Source organism: Schistocerca cancellata, chromosome 2 (genome assembly GCF_023864275.1).
Source record: "Schistocerca cancellata isolate TAMUIC-IGC-003103 chromosome 2, iqSchCanc2.1, whole genome shotgun sequence".
Classification (NCBI taxonomy): Eukaryota; Metazoa; Arthropoda; class Insecta; order Orthoptera; family Acrididae; genus Schistocerca; species Schistocerca cancellata.
The window spans coordinates 1,105,960,844-1,105,986,864 of NC_064627.1; the positions used below are offsets into that span (position 1 = coordinate 1,105,960,844).

General features: G+C 39.6%; 1 protein-coding gene across 2 annotated transcripts in view; it reads right to left on the reverse strand.

Moving 5' to 3' along the window:
* LOC126163122 (adenylyl cyclase 78C-like) overlaps window positions 1–26,021 on the reverse strand; it is an 812,464-nt gene that overhangs the window by 120,536 nt on the left and 665,907 nt on the right. For both annotated transcript variants that reach the window (XM_049920046.1, XM_049920045.1), the window contains exon 7: window positions 19,879–19,958. In XM_049920046.1, coding sequence (XP_049776003.1) covers window positions 19,879–19,958 — 80 coding nt within the window. The remainder of the gene's footprint in view (window positions 1–19,878; window positions 19,959–26,021) is intronic.

Here is a 26,021-nt window from a genome sequence, read left to right on the forward strand (position 1 = left end):
GCCAGAAGTTAAGAAATTTAAACGTCAACCATCAGCTGGTAAGATGATACTAACACTACCCTGGGACATGGGAGGTGTGGTAGCTGTTCATTTCATCCCCAAGATGCAAAACTGTCAAAAGTGTGAACTCTTGTTATGTGTTTCGAACTAAACTGAAACCTGCAATCAGATCGAAATGTTGCAGAAAATTGCAAAAAGATGTCATCCTACAGCAAACTGACACTCAGCCACATTCTGTCAAACGGACGGTCAAAACAATAAAGGAGTTTGAACCGCCATATGGTCCAGACCTGGCTCTAAAAGCGATTTCCACGTGTTCGGACCATTGAAGGAAGTGCCCAGGGGAAGAAGATCTGCAACCAATGCAGAAGTCATTGATGCGGTGGAAAACTGGTTACAGGTACAAGCAAAAAAATTTTTTCTGACCTAATTAAAAAAAAAGTGAAACATTGGACATAGTGCATTGCAGTACAGGGTGCTTATGTAGAAAAATAATGTATGTTTCAGTTTTCTATAACCAGAATAAATATTTCTTTTCCTAATAGTCCCTTTACTTTTTGACTTTCCCTCGTATTACCTTCATATACTGTAGCAGTGTATGACTCAATAAAAAATATTTAAAACACTTTGTTATAGCTTTTGTGTATCACTTTCACTTTTATACCTATCACTTTTACTTTCATACCTGTGCCTTACACAAAGCACAAGTTGCACTTGCATCTACATGTGTACTCTGAAAACCACTGTGAGGTGCATGGTAGACGGCCACGTCCCATTTTATCAGTTATCAGGGTTTCTTCCTGTTCCAGTCAAGTATGGAGCACGGGAAGAATGAATACCTCTGTGCATGCAGTAATTATTCTAATCTTATCCTCATGATCCCTGTGTGAATGGGAATAATTTAAAGCCGCTTCTTGAAACTTTGCTAACAGACTTTCTCTGGATAGCTTACATCTGTCTTCATGAGTCGGCCAGCTCAGTTTCTTCAGTGTCTCTATAACGCTCTCCCAGGCATTAATTGAACGAGTGACCATTCGTGCTGCCCTTCGCTGTATATGTTCAAGATATCTTGTTAGTCCTATGTGGTATGGGCCCCACAAACTTGAGCAATATTCTAGGATGGGTCACATGAGTAATTTGTAAGCAATCTCTTTTGTATACTGATTGCACTTCTCCAGTTTTCTATCAATAAACTGAGGTCTACCACCTGTTTACCCACGAATGGACCTATGTGATTATTCCATTTCATGTCCCTACAAAGTGTTAAACCCAGGTATTTGTTTTAGCTGGTGGATTCAAACAGTGACTCACTGATATTATTATCACAGGATACTTACCTTGTGAGTGTGTGAGATACACCTGCCTTCTAGCCACAGTGCTTTACTAGGCATAGTCTTATTGGAAGAGGCATGCCATTGCTTCCCTCTGATGACTTCACTGACTTGCCAAGCACTTAAGAGTGAAACTGACAGTTTAATGTGGACTATAATCAATTCCGCTTTTTTTTTAAACTGTACCAAGGGATCATATAGATGGAAAAACAAAATTCTAGGACTGTGTGTGGAGCTTATGGGCCGTCAACGGCGAGGTTATCGCCGACCTTGGCAAAGTTCATCGATAGTGTAATCCTATGCCTGTATTCACTCCATATTTCCTGAACTTTTCGTTGACAACCAAAACTTAAAAGATAAACTCGGAAAAGCTGTATTACATAATAGACAACTTTCCGATGTGCAGCTCATAGCACGTTGTATGTTTATAGTGTACATCAACTATGAAAAATGCAAAGTGGAGCATCATCAAAACCTTTGAAACTTATTCTGTACACTTTAGGCCTATATCAATAAACTCTAAATGTGATCTAGTAGCTTCCTGCACTACACTCTATTACCGCTCCGCACAATGTAAATGGAACAATTGCCCAGTATTGTTATAAGTTGTCGGATGCTGGGATGTTGATATGTTCTGGTGCATAGAAACACTGAAAAACACGCAATTAAAAAAACTGAAGGAAATACGACTACAGTACTATCAAGGAACTATGAACAAATAGGAAAAAAATGCGTTTCCAAAAGTTTGCTGAAAGGATTTTACCAGCTCCCTCGAAATTTCATGTCGATAACACTGCATAAAATAAGTGCGGATCTTTCGACGGTTTTTTACACTACAATGAATCCAAGTAACTGTTATTTGTTGAACTTTACTTTATCCTATAAAGAAAGAGCTGCGCTGCAATAAGAAGCGAATTTAATCCCCTATAGCGTATTAATTGTAAGTTGCGAGGGGGGCGAAGAAAGCAACCCCAACGGCCCAACCTCCACATAGACCACCGCAGGGGTGACGTGCCGAAGTCGCACAAGGAAGTAAAAATCTATTAAATATTGTTCGTAAACGAAACTGAAATCGTCTTTCGTACTGACACGCTTAATAAAAAGATCCCAACTGCAGAAATTACGTACTCGTATTGAAAGGAAATGAAACGCTACGTAAATAACACATGAAACAACATTGGCTAACTCACACATTTCTGTCGTTTAAAGCTAATGTTGGCTGCCGCCAAAAACAAATGGCACCATCCGAAGCCTTCCGACATTTGACGACTTCTACCTATTCTATAGTGATGGGGAGCTCGTGAATGAGTCGTTCAAATGAACGCTTCACTCCAGTGAAGTGTGAACTAACCACTCAATTTCAATGAACTGGTACTTCAAACTCTTCACAGATAGCACACTCCACACTTTTTTCTAGTTCACTCACTCTCTTCTCCTCTTCCCCTCTCCCACTACGTCGGCGCTACGTCACTCAATCTCCCTTACTTCTATGCTCCCTCTACTGCCTGTCGACGAATCGCGCGGCAAAATACACTTAGAGCAAAAGTTGCACTTTACTTTCCCATCACCTACATCGGCGAAGAAACCCCAAATTTCACTACTTTTACGCGATCGCTAGTTGTTAGGCATTGTATAAGCGTGAACAGATACAAAAACTGCTTTCCGAATAAAATAAAGGGGGATTTTACCTGAAATCGTACCAATGACTACAGGTGACAGTTTACGTTTTGAATTTAGAGGGTTATTATTCTCAACAAAAATAAAATCAACAAGAAAACTTCTGAATAATTACTTAACGGGGGTATATAGGCTTTGTGACAGTGGTAAACATACTCATTCTATTTTGGATTAAATTTTAAAAGGAACATAAAATTGGACTGCATTTCGTTGGTAGCCCTAGTTTTCAGTCCATGAATACAACAAATAAGGTTTTACTTGGCAGATAAAGATTTTTTTGGGCGCTTCATGAGAAAATGTCGAGCAAGATTAAACGTAATACCTTCTTTATATGTGACAGGCTTCTCTATTTATCTTTCCTTTGTCCCCTTTGACAATGCTCTACTTTGTTAACACAGACGCTGAAGAGCGTAAAATGTTGCGTGCACATTACTGCATAGTTCTGCCATCTGTTGGTAAAATTATGAAGTATTACGAAGCTTTACTGTACGAGCGAGGCGAAGCGAGCGTAGCTGCGGCTGAGCGGCGAACTGGGCAACTTAGCCAGGCTTCCGCACTTCATGAATGAACTACTTCATTTGAACGCTTCACGTCAAAGAGTGAAATGAATGAAGTAGTTCACGGGAATGAACGAGTTCGACCCATCTCTACAGGCTATTCACGGTTAGAGAGTAGAGACCGGATCTGCCAACTGAAAGTCAGTAAACTACGATGGTGGTCGATGAAAAGCTCGTGAGTAGTGCAGCTCCGTCTTCTCACGCGGTGCAATACTGGGACTATGCTTTTGTTCTGTGTTTCGTATACTTAAGTTAACGATGTTACAATACGAAAGACAAGTCACAAGACCTCGGGATGCTAATGTTTTGTTTCCGGGCATTTTCAGCACCGATGTAATAATAATAATAATAATAATAATATTGTTAATGCGTTGTTGTGTCGGTTTGTTTTAAAACGAGTAATATAGCACTCTAGAACTCGTCGCAGATATTAAAGTCTTCGAGAACGCGAGCTACAGCACGTAGTAAATAAAGCCCGTCTTACTTCCACTCTCATAGGCGAACCGTGCTGTATCGTGAGGGTGGCGCAAGAACTGGCTGCGACAAAACAAGCAAGGCTTCACTAAATCACACAAAAATATATACTCAAATAAATTTTAAGGTTTGTTTTTACGAAAAAAACGCTTTCAAACAGAAAATTACACAAAATGAACGTAACATTGCACGATAATGATATGAAAACTCAAATATCCTGCACTCCAGATTTTACTTTACGCTAAATTTTTATTGTTTATTACACATGTAATGATAAAAACATAAAAAACTCCCACAAAACATTCAAAAAATGAAAATTACTCTAGTACTTTTTAGGTGTTTGGCTTCCTTCTCAGAAGTTTTCTTTGAACTCGCTGGAAAGTCTTGTGGAGATTTCATGTCACATTGGCTTCTTACAACAATGACAAATATAAAGCGTCTTTTTCTTCTTTTCTGGGTTGCAGGTGGAGCAGGTTTTGCGTTTTTCCAATCATTGTACGACGACTTGGTTTCAGTACACGCAAAACGCGGTGAAGGATGCGCGAAGTTCACGGGGTTTGTGATACTTGCTGACTCGCTTTTTATCTGTGGTGTCATCAACGAGTTTACAAGCTTATTCAAAACTTCACCTGTATCTTTTCAGGAATTGTGAAGGACAAACACATTCACCTCACTTACGTCCAATACGCGAAAAAATAATGCCATTGGCCGTCGCCGGGAGAGGCTTCGACGTGCAGCGATATTTGTTTCGACCTAATGCATTTCTAGCAGAACCTCTAGCTAAGTATTCAGTATCCGCACTTCTGTCTTCATCACTTTGATCACTTGTTTTTTTTTTTCAAGGAGTTCGCAGGTGGCAAAATAAATTCGTCTTCACTTCCCACTTTCCTGTACTGTATTATGTTCACTTTCAATTTCGTTGTCGCTATCTGATCGAACATCGCTTCCTAAATTGTCCTCAAACCATTTTAAATCTCCTCAAAGTCAGGGTCCGTTAAACACGAACAATAGACGAAGAGCCGGCTACTGAATCCATAACGCTAAGTCCCAGGTGTCGTCTCAGAGACCGCTAGCACGAAAGAAGCAGTAATAGTATAGGCCCACGTGACGTTCAAGTGCCTACTGACAAAGGAAACCACGGCAGCTTCAGGAAAGAACAACTAGACAATGCTGTAATCTCCTACGCCACTATTATGCATTAAGCCTAGTTTACAAAAAAATGGCTCTGAGCACTATGGGACTCAACTGCTGTGGTCATAAGTCCCCTAGAACTTAGAACTACTTAAACCTAACTAACCTAAGGACAGCACACAACACCCAGCCATCACGAGGCAGAGAAAATCCCTGACCCCGCCGGGAATCGAACCCGGGAACCTAGTTTACACGACGACACTAGGTTACAGGCAACTGCGCTACCGGCCACTGCGCAGTTTAGTTTCACCAACCCGTTGGTGAAACTAAACACTTTCGGCGTGTTCCTACTTTGGCGACACTAGTTGCATGAGTTTTTTGTTTATGTATGTTCGTAGAGTGTAGCCAAACTGAAATATGAAGTGGAGAACGGAGAATAATGTTTGCATTTTGGATATCTATGCTTTGCATAGGTGTTTGTGGGATTTCAGTGATGCCAATTACAAAAATAAGTAACATATTGCTGCCGCTTGAGACTGTCATGTGCGATCACAACATAGATGCTTTGACAATATCTGAGGTGCAGCGCAAAATTTATTGAGTTAGCGGCACATATACAACTGAATTAAGAAAAATACAGCCAAGTGAAATTCTAGCTGTGGCAATGCTCTCGTCTACAAGATGGCCAACTCTTTGTTAAGGAATATTGTTGACAGGAGGGCAGGCTATACCAATTCAAGAAGCTGCATTCTTTATTCAATATGTATCTGTTTAAAACGTCGCTGCAGTGCTCGCCATTCACACATGTTAGAATTTTGAAATATTGCCACTGTACAGATCTATCTTCAAGAGTGTAGTTTGCAAACAATTCTCTTCTTAGTGCGGGCTGCTTCGAATAATGATTGTTGCTAATGTTAATAATCATTACTGCTAATGTTAATAACAATTGGTGTTAATGAAATAGCGTCATCACCAACTAAAACCGTATATTATAGCATGCCGACTGTTCTCGATTGTAATGCACACAATATGATATGTACTTTCAGTCCTGGCGACAGTACTTCATGCATTACAGTACCTTTATTCCTTGTCGCATAATTAACTCTATTTAGAAGAAACATGAACAGTTCTGGTAACATTCTAAGATAATTAAAAGACCTTCTTTGGATCTTCCATTATAAATTATTTCAGCAAACATGCTGAGCAACCGAGCTGACGTCTTTTCTTCATCCAGTCACGAATCGAAACATGTTTCTTATTTTTTCTTAGGCAGCGATTCCACGCAATCACAACTTGTGCGACGAGCAGCTGCCAAAACTTTCATTTTAGACACGACTCAGGGGCCCACAAAACGACGAAACTGTTGTGTATTATGGTGTCGCCGTGTCTACAGTCACATACGAAACCACTTGCGTGCAACTCGTTCCACGCAACGAGCGGCGCAATCCAATGTCGTCGTGTAAACTAGGCTTAACAATAACCGCTGGCGGTCTGTGAGACCGCACCTGGGACGTTAAGGGTTAAGGTTCAACCTGCGATACCTGTGGTACAGGCACAGGCCCCCACAACCGCACGAGTGGTCGACTGTGAAGAGCGGACAAATTGAATAGCTGGGCGCCGGACATTAAAATGGTAAACTGACGCGCGGAGTTCGAATGTTTATACATCGCTTTTGGTTATAAAATGCCCTCCCTTGAGTTAGGTCACAAACATAATGCCTCATTTAAATACGTTACTACAATATACTTTTTAATTTATGAACAAACCGCAAATGGTCCCTGTTTATGAATTTATCTTACGTACTATGTGGAATCTGGCGTAGCTGAAAGTTATGTACTGGACCCCTAGCATTTTTCGTAGTTCATTTACGATAGATGTACGCAAAATGCATCAAAATACTCGAAGATTTGCCCACTATATTAATACGTATTTTCTGACTCTACCTTGCTTTAGATTTTATGACGAGAAGTGCGTTATATATGGCATAGTGCTTTGGCAACTCACGACCAAATTATCAAGTTTCAACCTAACCTAGACCATGAAAACACTACCGATCAGCCAACTTTCTTCAAAATGATCAGAACATATAAAATGGTTTTCTGTCGGACGGAAATGTTGCCTACTGACAGCGTGTAACCATTTTTGTAACAGCTGTGGTTTTGAGAAAGGAAACCTGCAAATAGATGCACAGACATTATGCTGATACCGTGTTACAAAAACATTTATTAAGCAAGTGCACTGACATACAAAACAACTTAAAATATTCACTTAACTGTGGAATGTAATATTCGTTCATTTCTCGAATTTATTTGTACAATTAATCGCTGCACGACTCTTCACATTGTACTTCTTTTGATTGGAACGTACAGACAGTAGAATTACGAGTAACAAATACTGTATGTACATCCCAACAAATATACAACGCTGAATCAGGGTCTTCATAAACAACAGTACTACACACCACATCAGACTACAACCACTATAATGGCGTCCAGCCGAAGGTTCAAATTATCCCGCGACTGCAGCGCCATCAGTGAGTCTAGTTATTTTTTACAAGGTCTTTGTACAGGCAGCAGCTGTGTGAACCAAGTGCACTGTTGCCACGTATACCATGTTAGTTGACACTATGTGGATTATAGCGTGCGTTTACAGACGCGAGCTGAGATGAAGTAGTGTGAAATGAAGGAGAAGCATTTCACACTACTCGCGTCTGTAAACACAGCTCGCGTCTGTAAACGCACGCTATAATCAACATAGTGTCAACTAACATGGTATACGTGGCAACAGTGCACTTGGTTGACACAGCTGCTGCCTGTACCATAGTTGCCAATCGTTGGGACATGTCGCTACGCCTAGTGACGTACGGCTCTTTTTTTCCAAAATGTAGGGACGAATTTCCGATCCCTCTGTAAAATGTAGGGAATTTTTGTTTCAACAAAGAAACATTACAAAATAAGAAATTAAAAAAGAAAAAGTTGCGAACTTTATAGATTTTAAACATTGTTTATATGTCACTATTGCATACGGAAAGCTGGCGTATAATGGTCTACCGCAGGGACGAAACGAGGTGCAGAAGGGAAGTATTTTAGTCATGTCCTGGAGAAGGTGTGTGACAGGGGTAATATTGACGTGTTTGTTGCTTAGTGCTCCTCGTGTCGATGAGCTGCTGTCTCCTAAGGTACAAATTTCGCACGGATTTAACATAGATTCGGGAATGCGCATAACGAGACAATCATTTTCAAATGTGGTATTTACTTCTAGCAAAGGACGTAAATTAAAGTTGTTGCAATAGAATGCAATGATTGAAAGAGCAATGGACGCTGTTGAAACTCCTACGCTACTAACAATCGTGAAGAGAAGTCAGTCAACGCGATGTGCTCCAAATGGGACCGACGTGCGACGACAGAAATCAGGCGAGGTTTAGCGCGTCTACTGTGATATCTTCATCGTTGTACTTTCACAGCTACATTATTAATCAGCACGGCGGCGATTATGTTTCTATTTTTGTTATGTGTTCAGATGTTGAAAATAAAGGATAAACAGCTCGCGTAGATCAGTTCAGTTCCTTCAGCCTTAACATAAACTTATAAAGTTTCTTTTCCTGGAATGTGTAACTGTAGTATTTTTTTATTGTAGCTTCAGCACCGAAAAAGAAAAGAAAGTTACAAAAGAATGACAGTCAAAGTCGAAAATAGAAATTTTGGGAAGTGTGCAAGAGAAAAAAACTGTTTAAAGGGTGGTTAACTCCAGATCCTAATGACTGGTATCGTGCTCCTTGCAGTGCGTGTGATATTAGTTTGCGTGCTAGAAGAAGCTAAGGTCTGAGACACGCAAATAGCGGTTCACACAAAGGTCGAGTGTCGCAATTTAATAAACAATCAGTGCTGCCATCGTGGGTGCATGAACCTACTACAAGCACTGGCAAGTCTTAATCTCGAAGAGGACACCGAATGTGCTGGAATAAGATTGGCAACAGCATTTCCTGAGCACTCACTATCCTTGTCAACAACAGATCATATAGCCGAGCTCATAAAAAAAAAAAAAACATTTTCGTCGATTCCAAAATTGCCTAAAATATGAAAATTCATAGAACAAAGTAAACAAGTATACATATATTTTTTAAAAAGTGTTGTGGTTAAATTGAACAATATTCTACAAACTCACAAATTTTCATTATTTTTAGACGGAGGCACTGACGTCTTCTTAGTAAAAAAAATATTGTGTTTATTTGTCGGATATTTTTCTGAAGGCAGAAAGTGTACTGTTACACAGGTGTTGAAAATCATAACCTTAGATGCAAAACTGTACCGCATAAGCTCTGTCTGACGAAGTCATCACATGCTTCAACGAGAAAAGAATTCCAGCTAAAAATATTATTGCCACGGCAGCAGATAATGCAAGCGTGACCGGTAGAGGAAAACTGGTCGTTGATGATAGAAGTGAAAGCTGAGACAGATGACTAATTCTTTGTTATTGAATGTATATGTCACTCTTTGCACATTGCTGCCGGTAAATCTGGAATGAAGCTGTCGAGAAATGTTGAAGATTTAATAAGAAACACAGCATCCTACTTTAGCCACAGCAGCAAAAGACAAGCAATACTCTCTTCATTACAGGAACTTATGAACCAAGTCGAACATAAAATTTTAAGACCTGCTGAAACAAGGTGGCTAGCATAACAGCAGTGTATATCGAGGATTTTAGAGCAGTGGAAACCTCGGCAATTCTTATTTTGTGAAGCCAGGTTAGATGACAGAGTGATGCTGGCAGAAATGATTAGTCATGAAACGAACGACGTTTATACAAAAGCTTATCTCGAATTTACGAAATACGTCCTTGGTTTTTTTAACACCACAAATGCTCTTTTTCAAAGTAAGCAGAATTTAATAGGACAACTACAGCCACGAAGCCAGAGATTAATCATAATACTTTGTCAAAACTTTAAAAAAATTGATATATTAAATCTTCTTGACCCATATACTTCGCTTAATTTAGATCAAATATACCTTGGTAGTGAATGTGAAAAATTGTTAAATATGTCCACCGAAAACGAAAAATCAGATATTCATAATTTTAGGCTACGGTGCCTGCAGTTTTATCAAACTGCTGCAATCAAAGTGATACATAGATTACCAGCATCAGAGCCACTATTCCACAAGATTTAGTTTATTGAGCCAAACGCTGAAATAAATGGAGGTCATGACCTTGCTATTTTGATGAAACAGGCAAGGCTCTCACACAAAGAATTTCTGAAGTCTTTTGGAGTAATCTGTCGTCAATCAAAAATTTCGAAGGACAAAAAGTTGAAAATATTTCTACACTTGCAAAGATTGTGTTAACACTTTCTCATTCAGAATCAGAAACAGAAAGAGTCTTATTCTGCAGTGTATGTTAATATGTTATAAAAGCTCAGAACAAGGATTGCGGAACCTACCAAACAAGCAACGTGCGTGTGACGCTGCGTAACTAACAAATGTACGATTTTAAGTAATCTTCAGAAAATGCAGTTGCCAACAGAAGTCTTCAGTGAAAAAGAGGTGAATGTACATATTTACCTACATTTGATTTTTTAAAGTTAGTTTACTGCGTGACTGGGGTTATTGAGTGTTCATCAAGTTCACGAAAGCTTTACTCATTCACCTGTCTGGTAGAAGAAGCCACCCTTTTGTGATATGAAGTCAATAACATAAAAATGAAATCATTCACTTTGTGAGGTCCTTTACAAGTAGTTATTGTTTTGTGTTGTGAATTCAGAATATAAATTAATGACTATTCCCTTTATTCACCAATGGTGTCTAAAACGGCGTAGCGCAGTAGACATTAAGGCAGGTCCACATTTTCTGTTCAACTTTACGCATGCGCCAACGTTTACGGAAGCGCATTTCCTCGAAATGGAAGTCGTGCATAAAATCGCATTGCTTCCCGGGTTCGACGGGAATCTCATGCGTCGTTTAGCAGACAGGCAGCTGAGGCCCATGTGTGTTTCGTAGTGTAGTGTGTTGAGGCTATGCGATTTATTTGTAAATATATCTATTGAATCCAAAGAAAGCAAGTTGAAATTTATAGATGATTACGGACAAAGAGAGGTCATAAATAATGCCGCTTTAAAGGCCGTATGGATAAAAATTTGACTTGTGGTGCTAAGAGCGTCAAGTATTAGGCTTCGTCTTGAATCATGTCACTGTAAATACTAAGATAAATCTCAAAGTAGGAAATTAGAGAAGAAACAATCTATGAAAAGCGCATATGAATACTTTGGACGAATATTGATGTTGTGGCGACTTAATAGCACATTTGAAGAGTGTGACATCTGAACAAAAGAAAACGTGGGATAAGTGGAGTTCCTTACAAGCTACAGTACTAGAGATAGAAATGAAGGGCAGTTATGATGCAAAAAATTCAAAATTGGAAAATACAACCTCCATCCTATGGATTACGGTGTCTACGGCATTATGGAATTTGTCGAGTACAAGAATGTTAACGTACATATAATCTCTCTTGAATGATGTTGTCTAAACAAATTTTATAAAATCAGAATGACGTATTTGTAGTTAACTAACTTTTACAGAATGACTAAGAACATCACTTAAGTAGATATTGTATTTCTGAGTTAAGGAATAAAGGTGTGAAAATTACCGAACTATCTTGGCAATGGCACAGGTTTCAGCGCTTATGCTCCACCTGTCTTGTTTTACAATTATACAAAAAAAAAAGTCAGCTTTCGGATGCAACCTTTTATTTCTTCAAATACACGTTTCGGAGTTTCACAATATTATAATCTGAAATTGGGACTTCGTGAAACCCCGAAACTGGTCCTCTGAAGAAATAAAAAGTTGCCTCTGGGAGCTAATTTTCTTCTGTGTATAATGCGGAACAACTTTTCCTGACCACATCCCTACCCATAATCCTGCGCTTCCCAAGTACCAAGATCCGACAGTCTTAGACAAAGGAAACAGACAATAAAATTAAAAAATATAAAAAAGCCGTGGGTTAAGAAACCCTTATTCAAACGTCGTAATTGCTTGGAGGATATTTATGACACTGCTAGTGACTGAAGCATCTTGTGAATGCAGTTAGAGCAAATTAAATATGATAGAAACTACTTGAGATGTAGCATGGATGACACAACTGCTAAACTTTACTTCAGTGAGACTGTCAGTGAGTTAATTTTGTAAGTACGGAAATGCAAAATAAAATTGTAATAAAAATACGATTCCTTTAAAGGGATGTTTCCTCAACTCTTAATTACAGCCTTCTTTTCTTTTTTTCCATCTAATAATTGTTGAGGACCAAATAAAATCCGTTCTTTACATTAAAATCAATGTAAAATAGTTTACAAAAACAGAATTTGTTTTTATTTAAATTTTTTAGGATGTTTATGAAATTCGTAATTTATTATCTGAAATGGTACAATCATTTTTTGTGTGCAATATTTTTCATGTATGTATTTAATTTATTTAATATTCTTTAATATTGTTTCATTTTTATTAAGCCCCTTTGTAAAATTTGCTGACTGCGCAGAAAAAAAAGTTGCAGATAGGTATTCTTATGTGGGGGAGGGGGGAGGGCAGGAGAGGGAGGAGGAGCGAGGACGGCACATATTTGGCAGATCTGCCAGAAGGGCAGGAACACCTCAACACAGCTGTATGTGCTACATGCATAGTAGAGTCGGTAAAACAAGATCCGTGACATCTGCTGTGAGTCTGGCTCAGCTGCTTCGGCATTTTCCTCAGCCAAACACCTAACGCAATTCCATATGTCCCTTAAGGGAATGCCCCATGTTGTTACAGATTTGTAGACGGCTATTGTTTTCGCCTGCAGCGCCTCGTATTTCAAATCTAGCAATAGTGCAGGCCACCAGCAGCGGATCCCAGATTTTGGTCTGGGAGAGGCACTATCAAGATAAAACACTAAAAAACCACACAAAATTTTATTTTGCTCGTTTCATGCATGGTGAGTCTTCGCGAATAACTTTTTTTTTGCAAAGTCTTCCATGGCTTCGACGGACTATAGGCTGCCAGATATATTTTGATGATGATAAATGTCAGCCAAACTGGTCAACCTGTCTTCTGTCATTGCCGTACGTAGATACGATTTTATTAGTTTAAGAAAAGAGAAGCTGTGCCCCACACTACGTATGGATATGTGGTAAGGTAGCGAGAAATTATAAAAGAATTTTTATATTTGGCAAAAACTCATTTGTCTATTGATGAGTCTCTGATGCTGCTTGGGAGAGATGTTCCCTGTTTCTCCAACGCTCCTTCCAATGAGGTATTTCTCCCGATAATAAGGGAGGACGAGGCAAGTCGCTGTCACTACCGAATTCAGATATTCTGTTTTTACGATGGCACTTGGTATGAAGGTGGACATGACGAAAATAGAAGAGTGATATGCTCTCGAAAAATGACTCCTCAACCATCCCAATGCAAAATCGATGAAAGGGAGGAATGTATTCAATCTGAAACAAAACACTACGTTGTTCTCGTGCTCTAAAGAACATACTGCTAGAGGATACCACTAGATCCTCGTCATTAAAGGTCTGTAGGCTCTAGTGAGAGAACCATAAGCAATAGCTTTATCCTAGATATGAAATGGCGACAAATATTACCATACATTACAAGGTAAAAAACTTTCATATTATAGTGTGTGGTTGAATTACTACAAATTAATGACATCAAGGCGTATTCTGCAAAAATGGGGTTAATGTAATTTAAGAGGGTGTGTGACTTAATTACTACGCCTTAATGGCACCATGGCATATTCTGCAAAACACCGAAAAATATTAGTCGTGTAGGCGAATTTTGTGACGGACCATCATAATGAACTAATTAGAACAAATTTTGTACAGTTTACACATGCAGTAGTAAACTATAATCATTGTATCACATGTCATCGTGCTGAACGCCCTCCCCCACGTTTGTTCCTATGATGTTTGTTAAATACTGTTAGCAATGAACATTTAAAATACGTAATGAAATTTTTAATGGTTCCTCAATAATACACGGACGTTTTGCCCAGTTTCATTTTCCACAGATGTAGCAAGGATGATCCTTAGTTAAAATCCTTCGTTACAGGCAGTTTGAACAGTAGGGTAAAAGTTGTTTCCAACCGGGAGTGAAAAAGCCAGATGGATACGTATGTTTCTAAGCTTACAACTTCAACTGCGTGGTATATTTTACCAGTCATTCTGAGTCTGCTTACTTTCTAATAAGTTCTCACTACCTACTTCAGTCCCGTATAACCACGGAAATTAATTTTTCCCAAAATACTCTAACATTACGCAAGAATGAGCTCTTTTTTAAATACATGTGTTAACTAATGTAGTATTACGAAGGACTCTGTCATATGATGTAGACAGCAACTAGCAAACCAAGGAAATGTATCTCAAAATAGAAGTCATTTCTCGAACTACATCATGCAGATGATAATTCTAGTTTAGCTATTTTATGGTTACAACCGTTTCCAGTGGCTTCTGGCCATTAGTTTAAAGCGACTGGAAAACATAGTGTTATTTGTTTCTATCAGGCAGGAAATATGTGACAACGGATGAAATGCCTTGACACGTAACATTACTCGTCTTCAAATCCCTCGCGCTTTTCCTTTGCTATAATAAAGTCATATTTCATCTTCAAAAATGGTGACGCAGCCTAACAATTACAGAAATATAACTGCATACGACAATAATGTAATTGCACTTTCAAACACAGGAACTGAATATGAAACTTGCTGTATATCTCGAAGACAGTTATTTTATTAATGGCAAGAATATCGGTAGAGGTCGATTTCAGTTCTCCAGAGCAATGATCAAAGTGGCCTATAACTTTAATCATCTGCATGATAACAGATTTCGACTAGAGTATATCTTACCCCACAGGGACTTTGCTGACTCATCTCATTTAGTTACTTGTGCGATCTACATGTATTTTAGGAATTAGTATGACATTCGGAAATACAACGGTTTCCCGAGACGATCCTCCTTTCTATATATGGGACTATAGTCAGAAATAAGATTTATAACAGCCACACACCACTATACTGTGTGGCGTGGAATACAGCAACACTTATCCTGTTCCATTTGCGTGGAAAGAACAGGTATCAGGGTATCATCAAACATATGTAATTCATTGTTTCAGACATTTTGCTAGACGCGTGTGTGAGAAAGTAATACATGTCACTGCAACATACTCGTCTGGATTTTCCTGTCACCAGTGAACCTCTTCATTAAACACAACATCGCTAATGAAGCAGCCGCCACCTAGGGAAGAAATTTAGAGACGTACCGGTATAACGTATTAAAAGTGACTCTTGTAACATGGCTTGACAAGTATACTACATCCTTGCACGGTAAAGAGAAAAACATAGTGCAAAAAACCCAGTCTATCTGCAACAGGAATTATTGACTAACAGATGAAGTGTTCTGATGGCCACTTAAAGAAGTATTCCTCTACGCAACCCACCATTTGTCCATACATCTTCCCATGCTTGGAATGCATTTAGCTCAGCAATATGATCAGAATGCCTACCACAAGCGAAATGCTTTTTTCTTGATGACAATTGTTCATACCAGTAGCAAAAACTTCCTGCAAGGTGGAGCTGCTGCCAGCCATATTTGCTAATTCATTATCGCAAGTAAACATGTTACTCTGTCTTATTCAGTCAGCAGCTTATCAAGGACCCGACCCCAGTAAGTTTGTTGACGAATCACAAATACGGTAGTGTTGGAGGCTGTGTAATCGATTTTCATGTAGTTTATGACACCAACAGAAACAAATGTTCGTTAAATGTAATTATTGCACATGTTTAACAGGAACTCTGCAATGTATCTCAAAGTGTCTGTCGATAAACCAACGTATTAATTTAATTTTCCTGATGTTCACGTTGTGAGACGTGTATGGAATGAAGTAATACGTCCCAGTTGTACAGGCACTTTTTACGAACGAGCCTTGGTACATATTTGACAGTATTATGGAGAAGAATATCGTGGAATAAGAAAAATATGCTTCTCCAGCTTTAATGTTGCAATTAAATACATACAAAGGGTGAGTCACGTAAGACGTAACACTACTTTTATTTCGTGCACCGTTCCAAATATCGAATGAGGTTTGCAGCAGTGGAGAGTACGATAAGCGGCATGTAGTTTGGTATACGGTTAACAGTTTTAACGCTTGTATCGATAGAGATGTTGAAGCAACTACGATTTTTTAAATAATATGTTATATAAATAATATGTTAAGGATGTAGAGGCTTATCTCACTAGGAGTAAGATAGATACTGCCTACAGGAAAATTAAAGAGACCTTTGGAGATAAGAGAACCACTTGTATTAACATCAAGAGCTCAGCTGGAAACCCAGTTCTAAGCAAAGAAGGGAAAGCAGAAAGGTGGAAGGAGTATATAGAGGGTCTATACAAGGGCGATGTACTTGAGGACAATATTATGGAAATGGAAGAGGATGTAGATGAAGATGAAATGGGAGATACGATACTGCGTGAAGAGTTTGACAGAGCACTGTAAGACCTGAGTCGAAACAAGGCCCCCGGGGTAGACAACATTCCATTGGAACTACTGACGGCCTTGGGAGAGCCAGTCCTGACAAAACTCTACCATCTGGCGAGCAAGATGTATGAGACAGGTGAAATACCCTCAGACTTCATGAAGAATATAATAATTCCAATCCCAAAGAAAGCAGGTGTTGACAGATGTGAAAATTAACGAACAATCAGTTTAATAAGCCACAGCTGCAAAATACTAACACGAATTCTTTACAGACGAATGGAAAAACTAGTAGAAGCCAACCTCGGGGAAGATCAGTTTGGATTCCGTAGAAATACTGGAACACGTGAGGCAATACTGACCTTACGACTTATCTTAGAAGAAAGATTAAGGAAAGGCAAACCTACGTTTCTAGCATTTGTAGACTTAGAGAAAGCTTTTGACAATGTTGACTGGAATACTGTCTTTCAAATTCTATAGGTGGCAGGGGTAAAATACAGGGAGCGAAAGGCTATTTACAATTTGTACAGAAACCAGATGGCAGTTATAAGAGTCGAGGGACATGAAAGGGAAGCAGCGGTGGGGAAGGGAGTAAGACAGGGTTGTAGCCTCTCCCCGATGTTATTCAATCTGTATATTGAGCAAGCAGTAAAGGAAACAAAAGAAAATTTCGGGTAGGTATTAAAATCCATGGAGAAGAAATAAAAACTTTGAGGTTTGCCGATGACATTGTAATTCTGTCAGAGACAGCAAAGGACTTGGAAGAGCAGTTGAACAGAATGGATAGCATCTTGAAAGGGGGATATAAGATGAACTTCAACAAAAGCAAAATGAGGATAAAGGAATGTAGTCGAATTAAGTCGGGAGATGCCGAAGGTATTAGATTAGGAAATGAGACAGTTAAAGTACTAAAAGTTTTGCTATTTGGGGAGCAAGATAACTGATGATGTCGAAGTAGAGAGGATATAAAATGTAGACTGGAAATGGCAAGGAAAGCGTTTCTGAAGAAGAGAAATTTGTTAACATCGAGTATAGATTTAAGTGTCAGGAAGTCATTTCTGAAAGTATTTGTATGGAGTGTAGCCATGTATGGAAGTGAAACATGGACGATAAATAGTTTGGACAAGAAGAGAATAGAAGCTTTCGAAATGTGGTGCTACAGAAGAATGCTGAAGATTAGATGGGTAGATCACATAACTAATGAGGAAGTATTGAATAGGATTGGGAAGAAGAGAAGTTTGTGGCACATCTTGACCAGAAGAAGGGATCGGTTGGTAAGACATGTTTGAGGCATCAAGGGATCACCAATTTAGTATTGGAGGGCAGCATGGAGGGTAAAAATCGTAGGGGGAGACCAAGAGATGAATACACTAAGCAGATTCTGAAGGATGTAGGTTGCAGTAGGTACTGGGAGATGAAGAAGCTTGCACAGGATAGAGTAGCATGGAGAGCTGCATCAAACCAGTCTCAGGACTGAAGACCACAACAACAACAACAATGTTATACTTTTTTCAACAGCATCCCAAAGTGCTTGGAAGATGAGTAGAGTAATATAATGCTTGTTAATGTTAAGGTTGAAGCGCTTCGCAGAAGACTCCGAGAATCATTCTAAAACCGAAAGAGAACTCGGCTGGAATCGGCTATTTCACTGTAAACAGGCTCATGACAGGCTACATCGTTGTATCAAGCCTTTGGACTATTTATTTGTTTGCACTGCAGAAGTCATTTCTGCTTCAATATTCCTTGCATGCAGACATGTACACCAATGAGAAGTTAGACGTGCTACATTTATACGCCGAATCTGGTTGGAGACGTATTGTCAGGGAATGTGCGATCAGACAGAGTGTCATTTGCGTCTAGCATCGACATAAGGCTCACCCTTATCGTCTGTTACATTAGGCACTCAGAGGACATGATTTCGAAAATCGTACAGAAGTTTTTTATTTGCTCTGCATCGCATGGGAGACGACACTAAGTTTTCGAACGTCTGCTGTTTGCTGACGAAGCAACGTTTATGAACCACGGTAATGCAAATTTACTTCAAATGCACTGCTTGGCAGCTGAGAATCCACGCTGGCTTCATCAGGTACAACAACAACGACGATGAAGCTAAACCTCTCTTGCAGCATCATAGGAAATTCCATTGTGGGACTTTACTTCATCCCAGGTATGTTAAAAGGTAATACGTATGCACACTTTCTTACGAATTTCTAGATGCTCTTCTAGAAGAGGTACCACTGGGTAAGCAATTGTGTTTGTGGTTCCGATGTGACGGTTGCTCATCTCACTCTTTCCGTGTTGCAACGCAAATACTATAGGTAAAGTTTCCTGACCGTTGGATAGCACGGAATGTTGCAGTACAGTGGCTTGCTGGGTCTCTTTATTCGACTCCTCTTGATTTCTTTCTCTGGGAAGCACTGAAATATACAGTCTATCACGAAGCTCCAGCTATACCAGATGATATGTGCCGTCGAATCGCCGCAGCACGGAAAGGGCGTATTATACGATGTGCTTTAATCTGTTCATCTGTCTCTCAAACAGCGATTGCAAATGTACCTTGCAGTCAATGGTAAACGATCTGAATACATGCTTAAGTAAAGTGTAAAAATACATTTCGTTATGAAAAGTATCTGTTTTGTCGTTGACATGCCTGTGGTCAATCATTTTGAATAGATTGTTTAGTTTACTTAAAGTGTATTCCGTCTAATTACAATTCCGAGTGATGCCGGCCGAAGTGGCCGAGCAGTTCTAGGCGCTACAGTCTGGAACCGCGCGACCGCTACGATCACAGGTTCGAATCCTACCTTGGGCATGGATGTGTGTGATGTCCTTAGGTTGGTTGGGTTTAAGTAGTTCTAAGTTCTAGGGAACTGATGACCTCAGAAGTTAAGTCCCATAGTGCTCAGAGCCATTTGAACCATTTGAACAATTCCGAGTGGTATTTATAGACAAATTTGTACGACAGCAGGTGGTTTACTTTAAGAAGCATTTAGACGTCTCCAGGTAAAGATAGGGCAGTTATTTTTTTCTGTTTTCCCGAATCTAAGAAAGTTAATGCAGTAGTTTCCGGGTATCGTCAATTACATAGCTTCTGTCGACGAACTGATGAGGCTGGTTAAACTTGCATCGAGTGCGCTGCTTTCTTATGGCTACTGTATAACTTATTTTGTGTCTCCTTTTACTAAAACAAACATTAATGTACAAAAAGGTACTCACTGTGGCAAGTTTGTCGAATCGTGCAAATAGATCGTTGAGTACACGAACTAGTTCTTGCGCGCTGCATTGGCTCGCCAAAGCTGCAAACAAAACAGAGTCGTTAGAATGATTGCACGACATAGTAGTCCCTTGATAACACAAATGTACACCGAAGTAACGTACAATAATTTGTAATCGCTTACGTATTTCCACCAGGTTATGTTATGCAAGACCGTGCAAGAGCAAATACCGCCAAGGCGACAGATATTAGTCTAAAAAGGAGGTACAGCCATGAGTACTAGTATCCCCCCTTATGGATTTCGCTAACAACCCTGCCACGTTTACACTTTTCTTTCCTATTGAAGTATCATTATTTAAGCAAACCCTCTGAATATGACTCTAGAAAAGATCCAGATGAAAGAAGCAAGAGAAATGAGGAGAGGCTTGCAGAAGTTGTTATTGAAAGTTTTAAAGATTTGTGTGAAAATGTAGGGAGAATTGCGTGAAGTGACATGTGGTGCCATGCTGTAATTAACGATGCTATATGTTTCTATATGATATCAGTGGAAGGCATTCCAAAAGTTCAAGTTAATGTATGGATTGACAATTGTGTAAATACTCAATTGTGTATTGGCCCACGATTTGAAAATAACTCTGTGGTCACAGCTAGAGAAAATTCTACAGACGTACATAACCATTGAAACATGCAGTGAAAGTAGTGAGCATGATTGCGTCACAAAAGTAAAAGACTTTGTTGCATATCTGGAGCAAACTTTTACCGATGACAATGGAAACAGCACTTGTGTCAGTTTCTTGTGTGAACAAATTATGTTGTGTACTATGAAAAGAAAAGGTACTTGGCCAATTTGTTGCTATACTCTTCCTTTATATTTGAACACTCAAGTGCAGCATACACTGCTCGTCGTTGACTGTCTTCAGTATCTAACAAATCCAAAGCAAATGCAAAAACTTATTGCTTCTTTAAAAATATCGGCAGGAAATAAGTCAAGAAATTGACATTTTATTAAGACTGTAGCAGCTAGATTGCCTGAAGAGGAAAAAATATGTATTTCACAGTTAGCTGAAATTCATATTAATCCAAAATTTCAGTTCAAAGGAGGTATTATAACTGGTGTTGCTGAGAACACATTAAGAACTGAAGCTACAACAGTTCAGCTTTTCCAGTACATGGAGCATGACAGAAATTGTTTCATTGCATCCAGTGAAAAATGTGTCTGAACGGAAGGTATATGAAAAAACAAACACTTGCAGTTTTGCAACTTGTAATGTCTTGTGGATTTAAAGTCATAATCATAATCTGTGATAACAGTGCTGCCGGCCGCGGTGGCCGTGCGGTTCTAGGCGCTCCAGTCCGGAGCCGCGCTGCTGCTACGGTCGCAGGTTCGAATCCTGCCTCGGGCATGGGTGTGTGTGATGTCCTTAGGTTAGTTAGGTTTAAGTAGTTCTAAGTTCTAGGGGACTGATGACCACAGCAGTTGAGTCCCATAGTGCTCAGAGCCATTTGAACCATAACAGTGCTGTAAGAAGAAACTTGTTCATGAAAGTGACAGTAAACTCTGTAAGCAGTTATTGCTTCCATTTTTCTTTTGACAGAAAAGATAACGTCTTATACGTCATACTTTCACTAAGCATTTGTTTAAGAACGTTAGAAACAATTGGATAAACTTAGCAGATGCAGAGGTTTTAGAAGCTAAGTTTTAGGATTTGGTGAAATTATACAAAACACAATGAAGGGATATCTCCATTATAAAACCAGCTCCAAATCTCAATTACAAAAGTGTATATGCCGCTGCCATTGAAAGTCAAAATATAAACGAACAGACAATGTTTTTCATGACACAACTGTTACTCCTTTGATGTGGTTTGAAGTGCAGAGTGAGGCTACAGCCAAGTTCGTACAAATAATTACACACTAGTGGAAGGCAGTCAGTGTGAGAAACTATGTTCATGGTTTTGTTTGTAATGATTCTAGGTTATAGTTTTTGGAAAATTTTAAATGTTTTTTTTTAAGCAGGTGATAGTCATTAAATGTAAAGAGTTCATCACTTTGAAACACACGAAGATTTGTTCCACCTAATAAAGCTCTTCTTTACATAATACAGTTATGTTTTAATAATTTGAAAAGGCAGTTTTTTGTAACTGGGGAGTTTCAGACTGATAATTTAGAAGCAAGATTTTGATTGTACAGACAACTGTCTAGAGCAAATTCTCACATCTCGTACACTAAATTTTGGAATCTGGAAAAAAATCATGTCAAGAATTTACTTGGTTTGTGGTCTTCATGTCAGGAAGCAATTCTTTCAGCCACCAGATTTAGAATGATGGTTTTGCAATGGTCCAGTCTGATTCTGGTGATGTGGATAACTGCATTTTTCTAGCGAACTCAGAATTTGAAAATTCATGTATCAAAGTAATGAACGAAGATGATATAGCTACTAATAATCCTGCTATTGTTTATGTTTGTGGATATGTAGCACAGAAGGCTTTACAAAAAAAAACAGATTTTGTGAAATTTGTGTTGCAGTTGTAAAGTCAAGTGAATGCTATAGCCTTTATTCTGACATTCTCAACAAGGGTGGCATAACTTTGCCATCCTCAGCAGTTATAAGATGGTGCCATCTGACTTGGGGTATTGTTTGTGTAATTATATCAGATCCCTATGAACCACGCTTTTTTTAAAAAAAGGAGGTTCTGATTTAATTTTGGAAAGAACACATTTGTCAGACACCAGTTTCAACGTCTTTCTTCATGATACACGCCTGTGTGGTGATGCTCTAAGTGAGATGTATGATAGTATAGCCAATACAGTTTCCAACACTCTGCTAAACAATTACAACAAACAAATCAATGATGGCATACTGTCAATAAAACTAGCAAATAAAAATACAAGGAATCTTAATGTATTTCAAGGGAAATAAAAATTTAGTTACATGGGGATAATGTTTTACTTGCGCTGGAATCCTGCATACAAGTAATTTCATGTTTTGCTCTTATGTATCTGATTCTGGTTTTTCCTTACTTTTTTCCTATTGAGCCTGCGGATTAAGCAAGTGCGGTGTAAGGAAAGCATAAAGGTTATACTAATTTCAAACCATATTATGTAAAATTTTACTTACCGCAAAGATTTTAAGGGAATTCCTTAAAGGGAAACTACATTTGATTTGGACAAAACGTCTAAACTGCATACGGATTCACCCTGAAATTCTGGCGATATTGGACCGAATGTAGTGTCGCCTTCGGCCGCAGTGAAATAGTGCCAGTAATTTGACGAAGTTCACATAGATGTGGATGATGCTGAATAGGACGAAAGGTCATCGGCATCGACCACAGGCGACAGTGTCCAGGCTATAGAGGAACTGATTCGTAGCAATCGCAGATTTTCCAATGCTGAGGACGTTCCCACGGTGGTTCTCGAAAGGCTCCGTGACCATGGAGCGGGTACTGTCGTTGAGGAACTGAACTATCGGTAGAATGTACCGACCGTTATTGACAGTGATGTAGTGTCCATGTTGAAAAATAGTGTCGCGTATCTGTGTCACATCGTAGAGCATCATTCAGTAAAAGGTAAGCTACTTTTTAAAGCCCCCCCCCCCCCCCCCCAAAAAAATCACTAAGCATGGGTCAGGAAATGGCTTGTTTGCTGAAAAACAGGTATCAATATGGTCAGTGTGATAACGTCTGGAGCAGCACGGATTCTCAGTGTGGCGACCATTGTTGCGGCTTTGCTTGACGCAGATAGCAGAGAGAAGTGTGCCGGTACTGGCACGTCCAATGACAACATCATAATAGACATCTCCATGCATGCGAGGAGCATTCACACTGCCCTATTGCATTTATAATCTTCGTAGAGCCCAGCACCTGGTGGGATGGTATGTGCCGCCATTGAGTACACAACATGATCACCTCTGCCTCACACATCCGGTTATTTGGATAGCAGCCCTTTCATTTACGACGTGTTGAGACCGGTGGCCCTGCCCTACTCTTGAGGTCTCCATGATGTTATCATTCAACAATATAACAGCATGTTGCCTGTGTTGGTCTGACGTACCTCGATACAGAGGTTATTCGAGTGTTGCCTGGGTCAGTACATTTCCCAGACATTTCACACATGACAAGCACCTTCTCCAGACCTCTCACACACTAAAAACATGTTGACATCCATTACACTGGTGCACCATTGGCCAACAGCTACTATGACTGACGAACTCTAGCGTAGCTAGATACATGTTCCATAGATCATTTGAACGATTCTACACTGAAGAACCAAAGAAACTGGTACACCTGCCTAATATCGTGTAGGGCCACCGCGAGCACGCAGAGGTGCCACAACGCGACGTGGCATGGACTCGACTAATGTCTGAAGTAGTGCTGGAGGGAACTGACACCATGGATCCTGCAGGGCTGTCTATAAATCCGTAAGAGTACGAGGGGGTGGAGATCTCATCTAAAGAGCACGTTGCAAGGCATCCCAGATATGCGCAATAATCTTCATATATGGGAAGTTTTGTGGCCAGCGGAAGTGTTTGAAATCAAAATAGTGTTTATGGAGCCACTCTGTAGCAATTATGGATGTGTGGGGTGTCGGATTGTCCTGTTGGAAGTGCCCAAGTCCATCAGAATGCACAATGGACACGAATGGATGCAGGTGATCAGACAGGATGCTTACGTAAGTGTCACCTATCAGAGTCGTATCTAAACGTATCAGGGGTCCAATATCACTTGAACTGCACATGCCCCACACCACCACAGAGCCTCCACCAGCTTGAACAGTCCGCTGCTGACATGCAGGGTCCATGGATTCAAGAGGTTGTCTCCATACCTGTACACGTCCACCCGCTCGATACAGTTTGAAACGAGACTCTTCCGACCAGGCGACATGTTTCCAGTCATCAACAGCCCAATGTCGATGTTGACGGGCCCAGGTGAGGCGTAAAGCTTTGTGTCGTGCAGTCATCAAGGGTACAAGAGTGGACCTTCGGCTCCGAAAGCCCATATGGATGATGTTTCGTTGAATGGTTTACACGCTGACACTTGTTGATGTCCCAGCATTGAAATCTGCAGCAATTTGCGGAAGGGTTGCACTTTGTCACGTTGAACGATTCTCTTCAGTCGCCGTTGGTCCCATTCTTGCAGGATCTTTTTCCGGTCTCAGCGATATCTGAGTTAATGTTTTGCCGGATTCCTGATATTCACAGTACACTTGTGAAATCGTCGTACGGGAAAATTCCCATTTCATCGTTTCCTCAGAGATACTGTGTGCCATCGCTCGTGCACCGACTGTAACACCTGGGTCAAACTCACTTAAATCTTGATAACCTACCATTGTAGCATCAGTAACCGATCTAACAAACGCGCCAGAAACTTACTGTTTTATATAGGCTTTATCAACCGCAGCGCCATATTCTGCCTATTTACATATCTTTCTATTTGAATATGCATGCCTATACCAGTTTATTTGGCGCTTCAATGTATAATTGAAATGATGTGGATTGAGTCAGTTTACAGCATATCTTTCCATGGTAAGTGTTAACATTAATAAAAACGTTATTAATCTTAGTCGTACTAATGCTACTACACCTTTTTGCTGGCTGTCAGTTTTTGAGTACAAATTCATCAAAGAAACAAAGGGAGTTGTCCAGAAAAATGATTTAAACTAGATTTAAAACTTGCTTCGCTACCTGTCGGACATTATAATTTACTGGGCAAATCACAAAAATTTTTTGCGCCTCTGACAGTTTTAACAATGGACAATAAAGGTTATTTTTCACTCTGGTATTGTAGGTATGGACATCACCATTCTGCTCAAATGGTGATGGCGCACTTAAAAGACTAGCTCCTCAGAGGGGTACGTACATGACGTCTGTGTGTGAACAGAACGTATTATTCTTATTACTCGCTTTTGTGCAATTCATACTTTGTAAGTGAGGAGTTGGCCCAGAAAATCGTTCTGTAATACGTTCTTCACTGAAAATATGGAAACTATATCAATAGGCTGGTATGTTTGCTTCCTAGATTAGCAACTACACGAAGAGCCAAAAGTATCTAAACTGAATTGTTTGAGAAGCTCAGTACTATGCTTCTTCCAGTTCAAGATTTCATCAATATGTACACCCAAAAATTTAGAGTTTTCTACCCTATTTGCT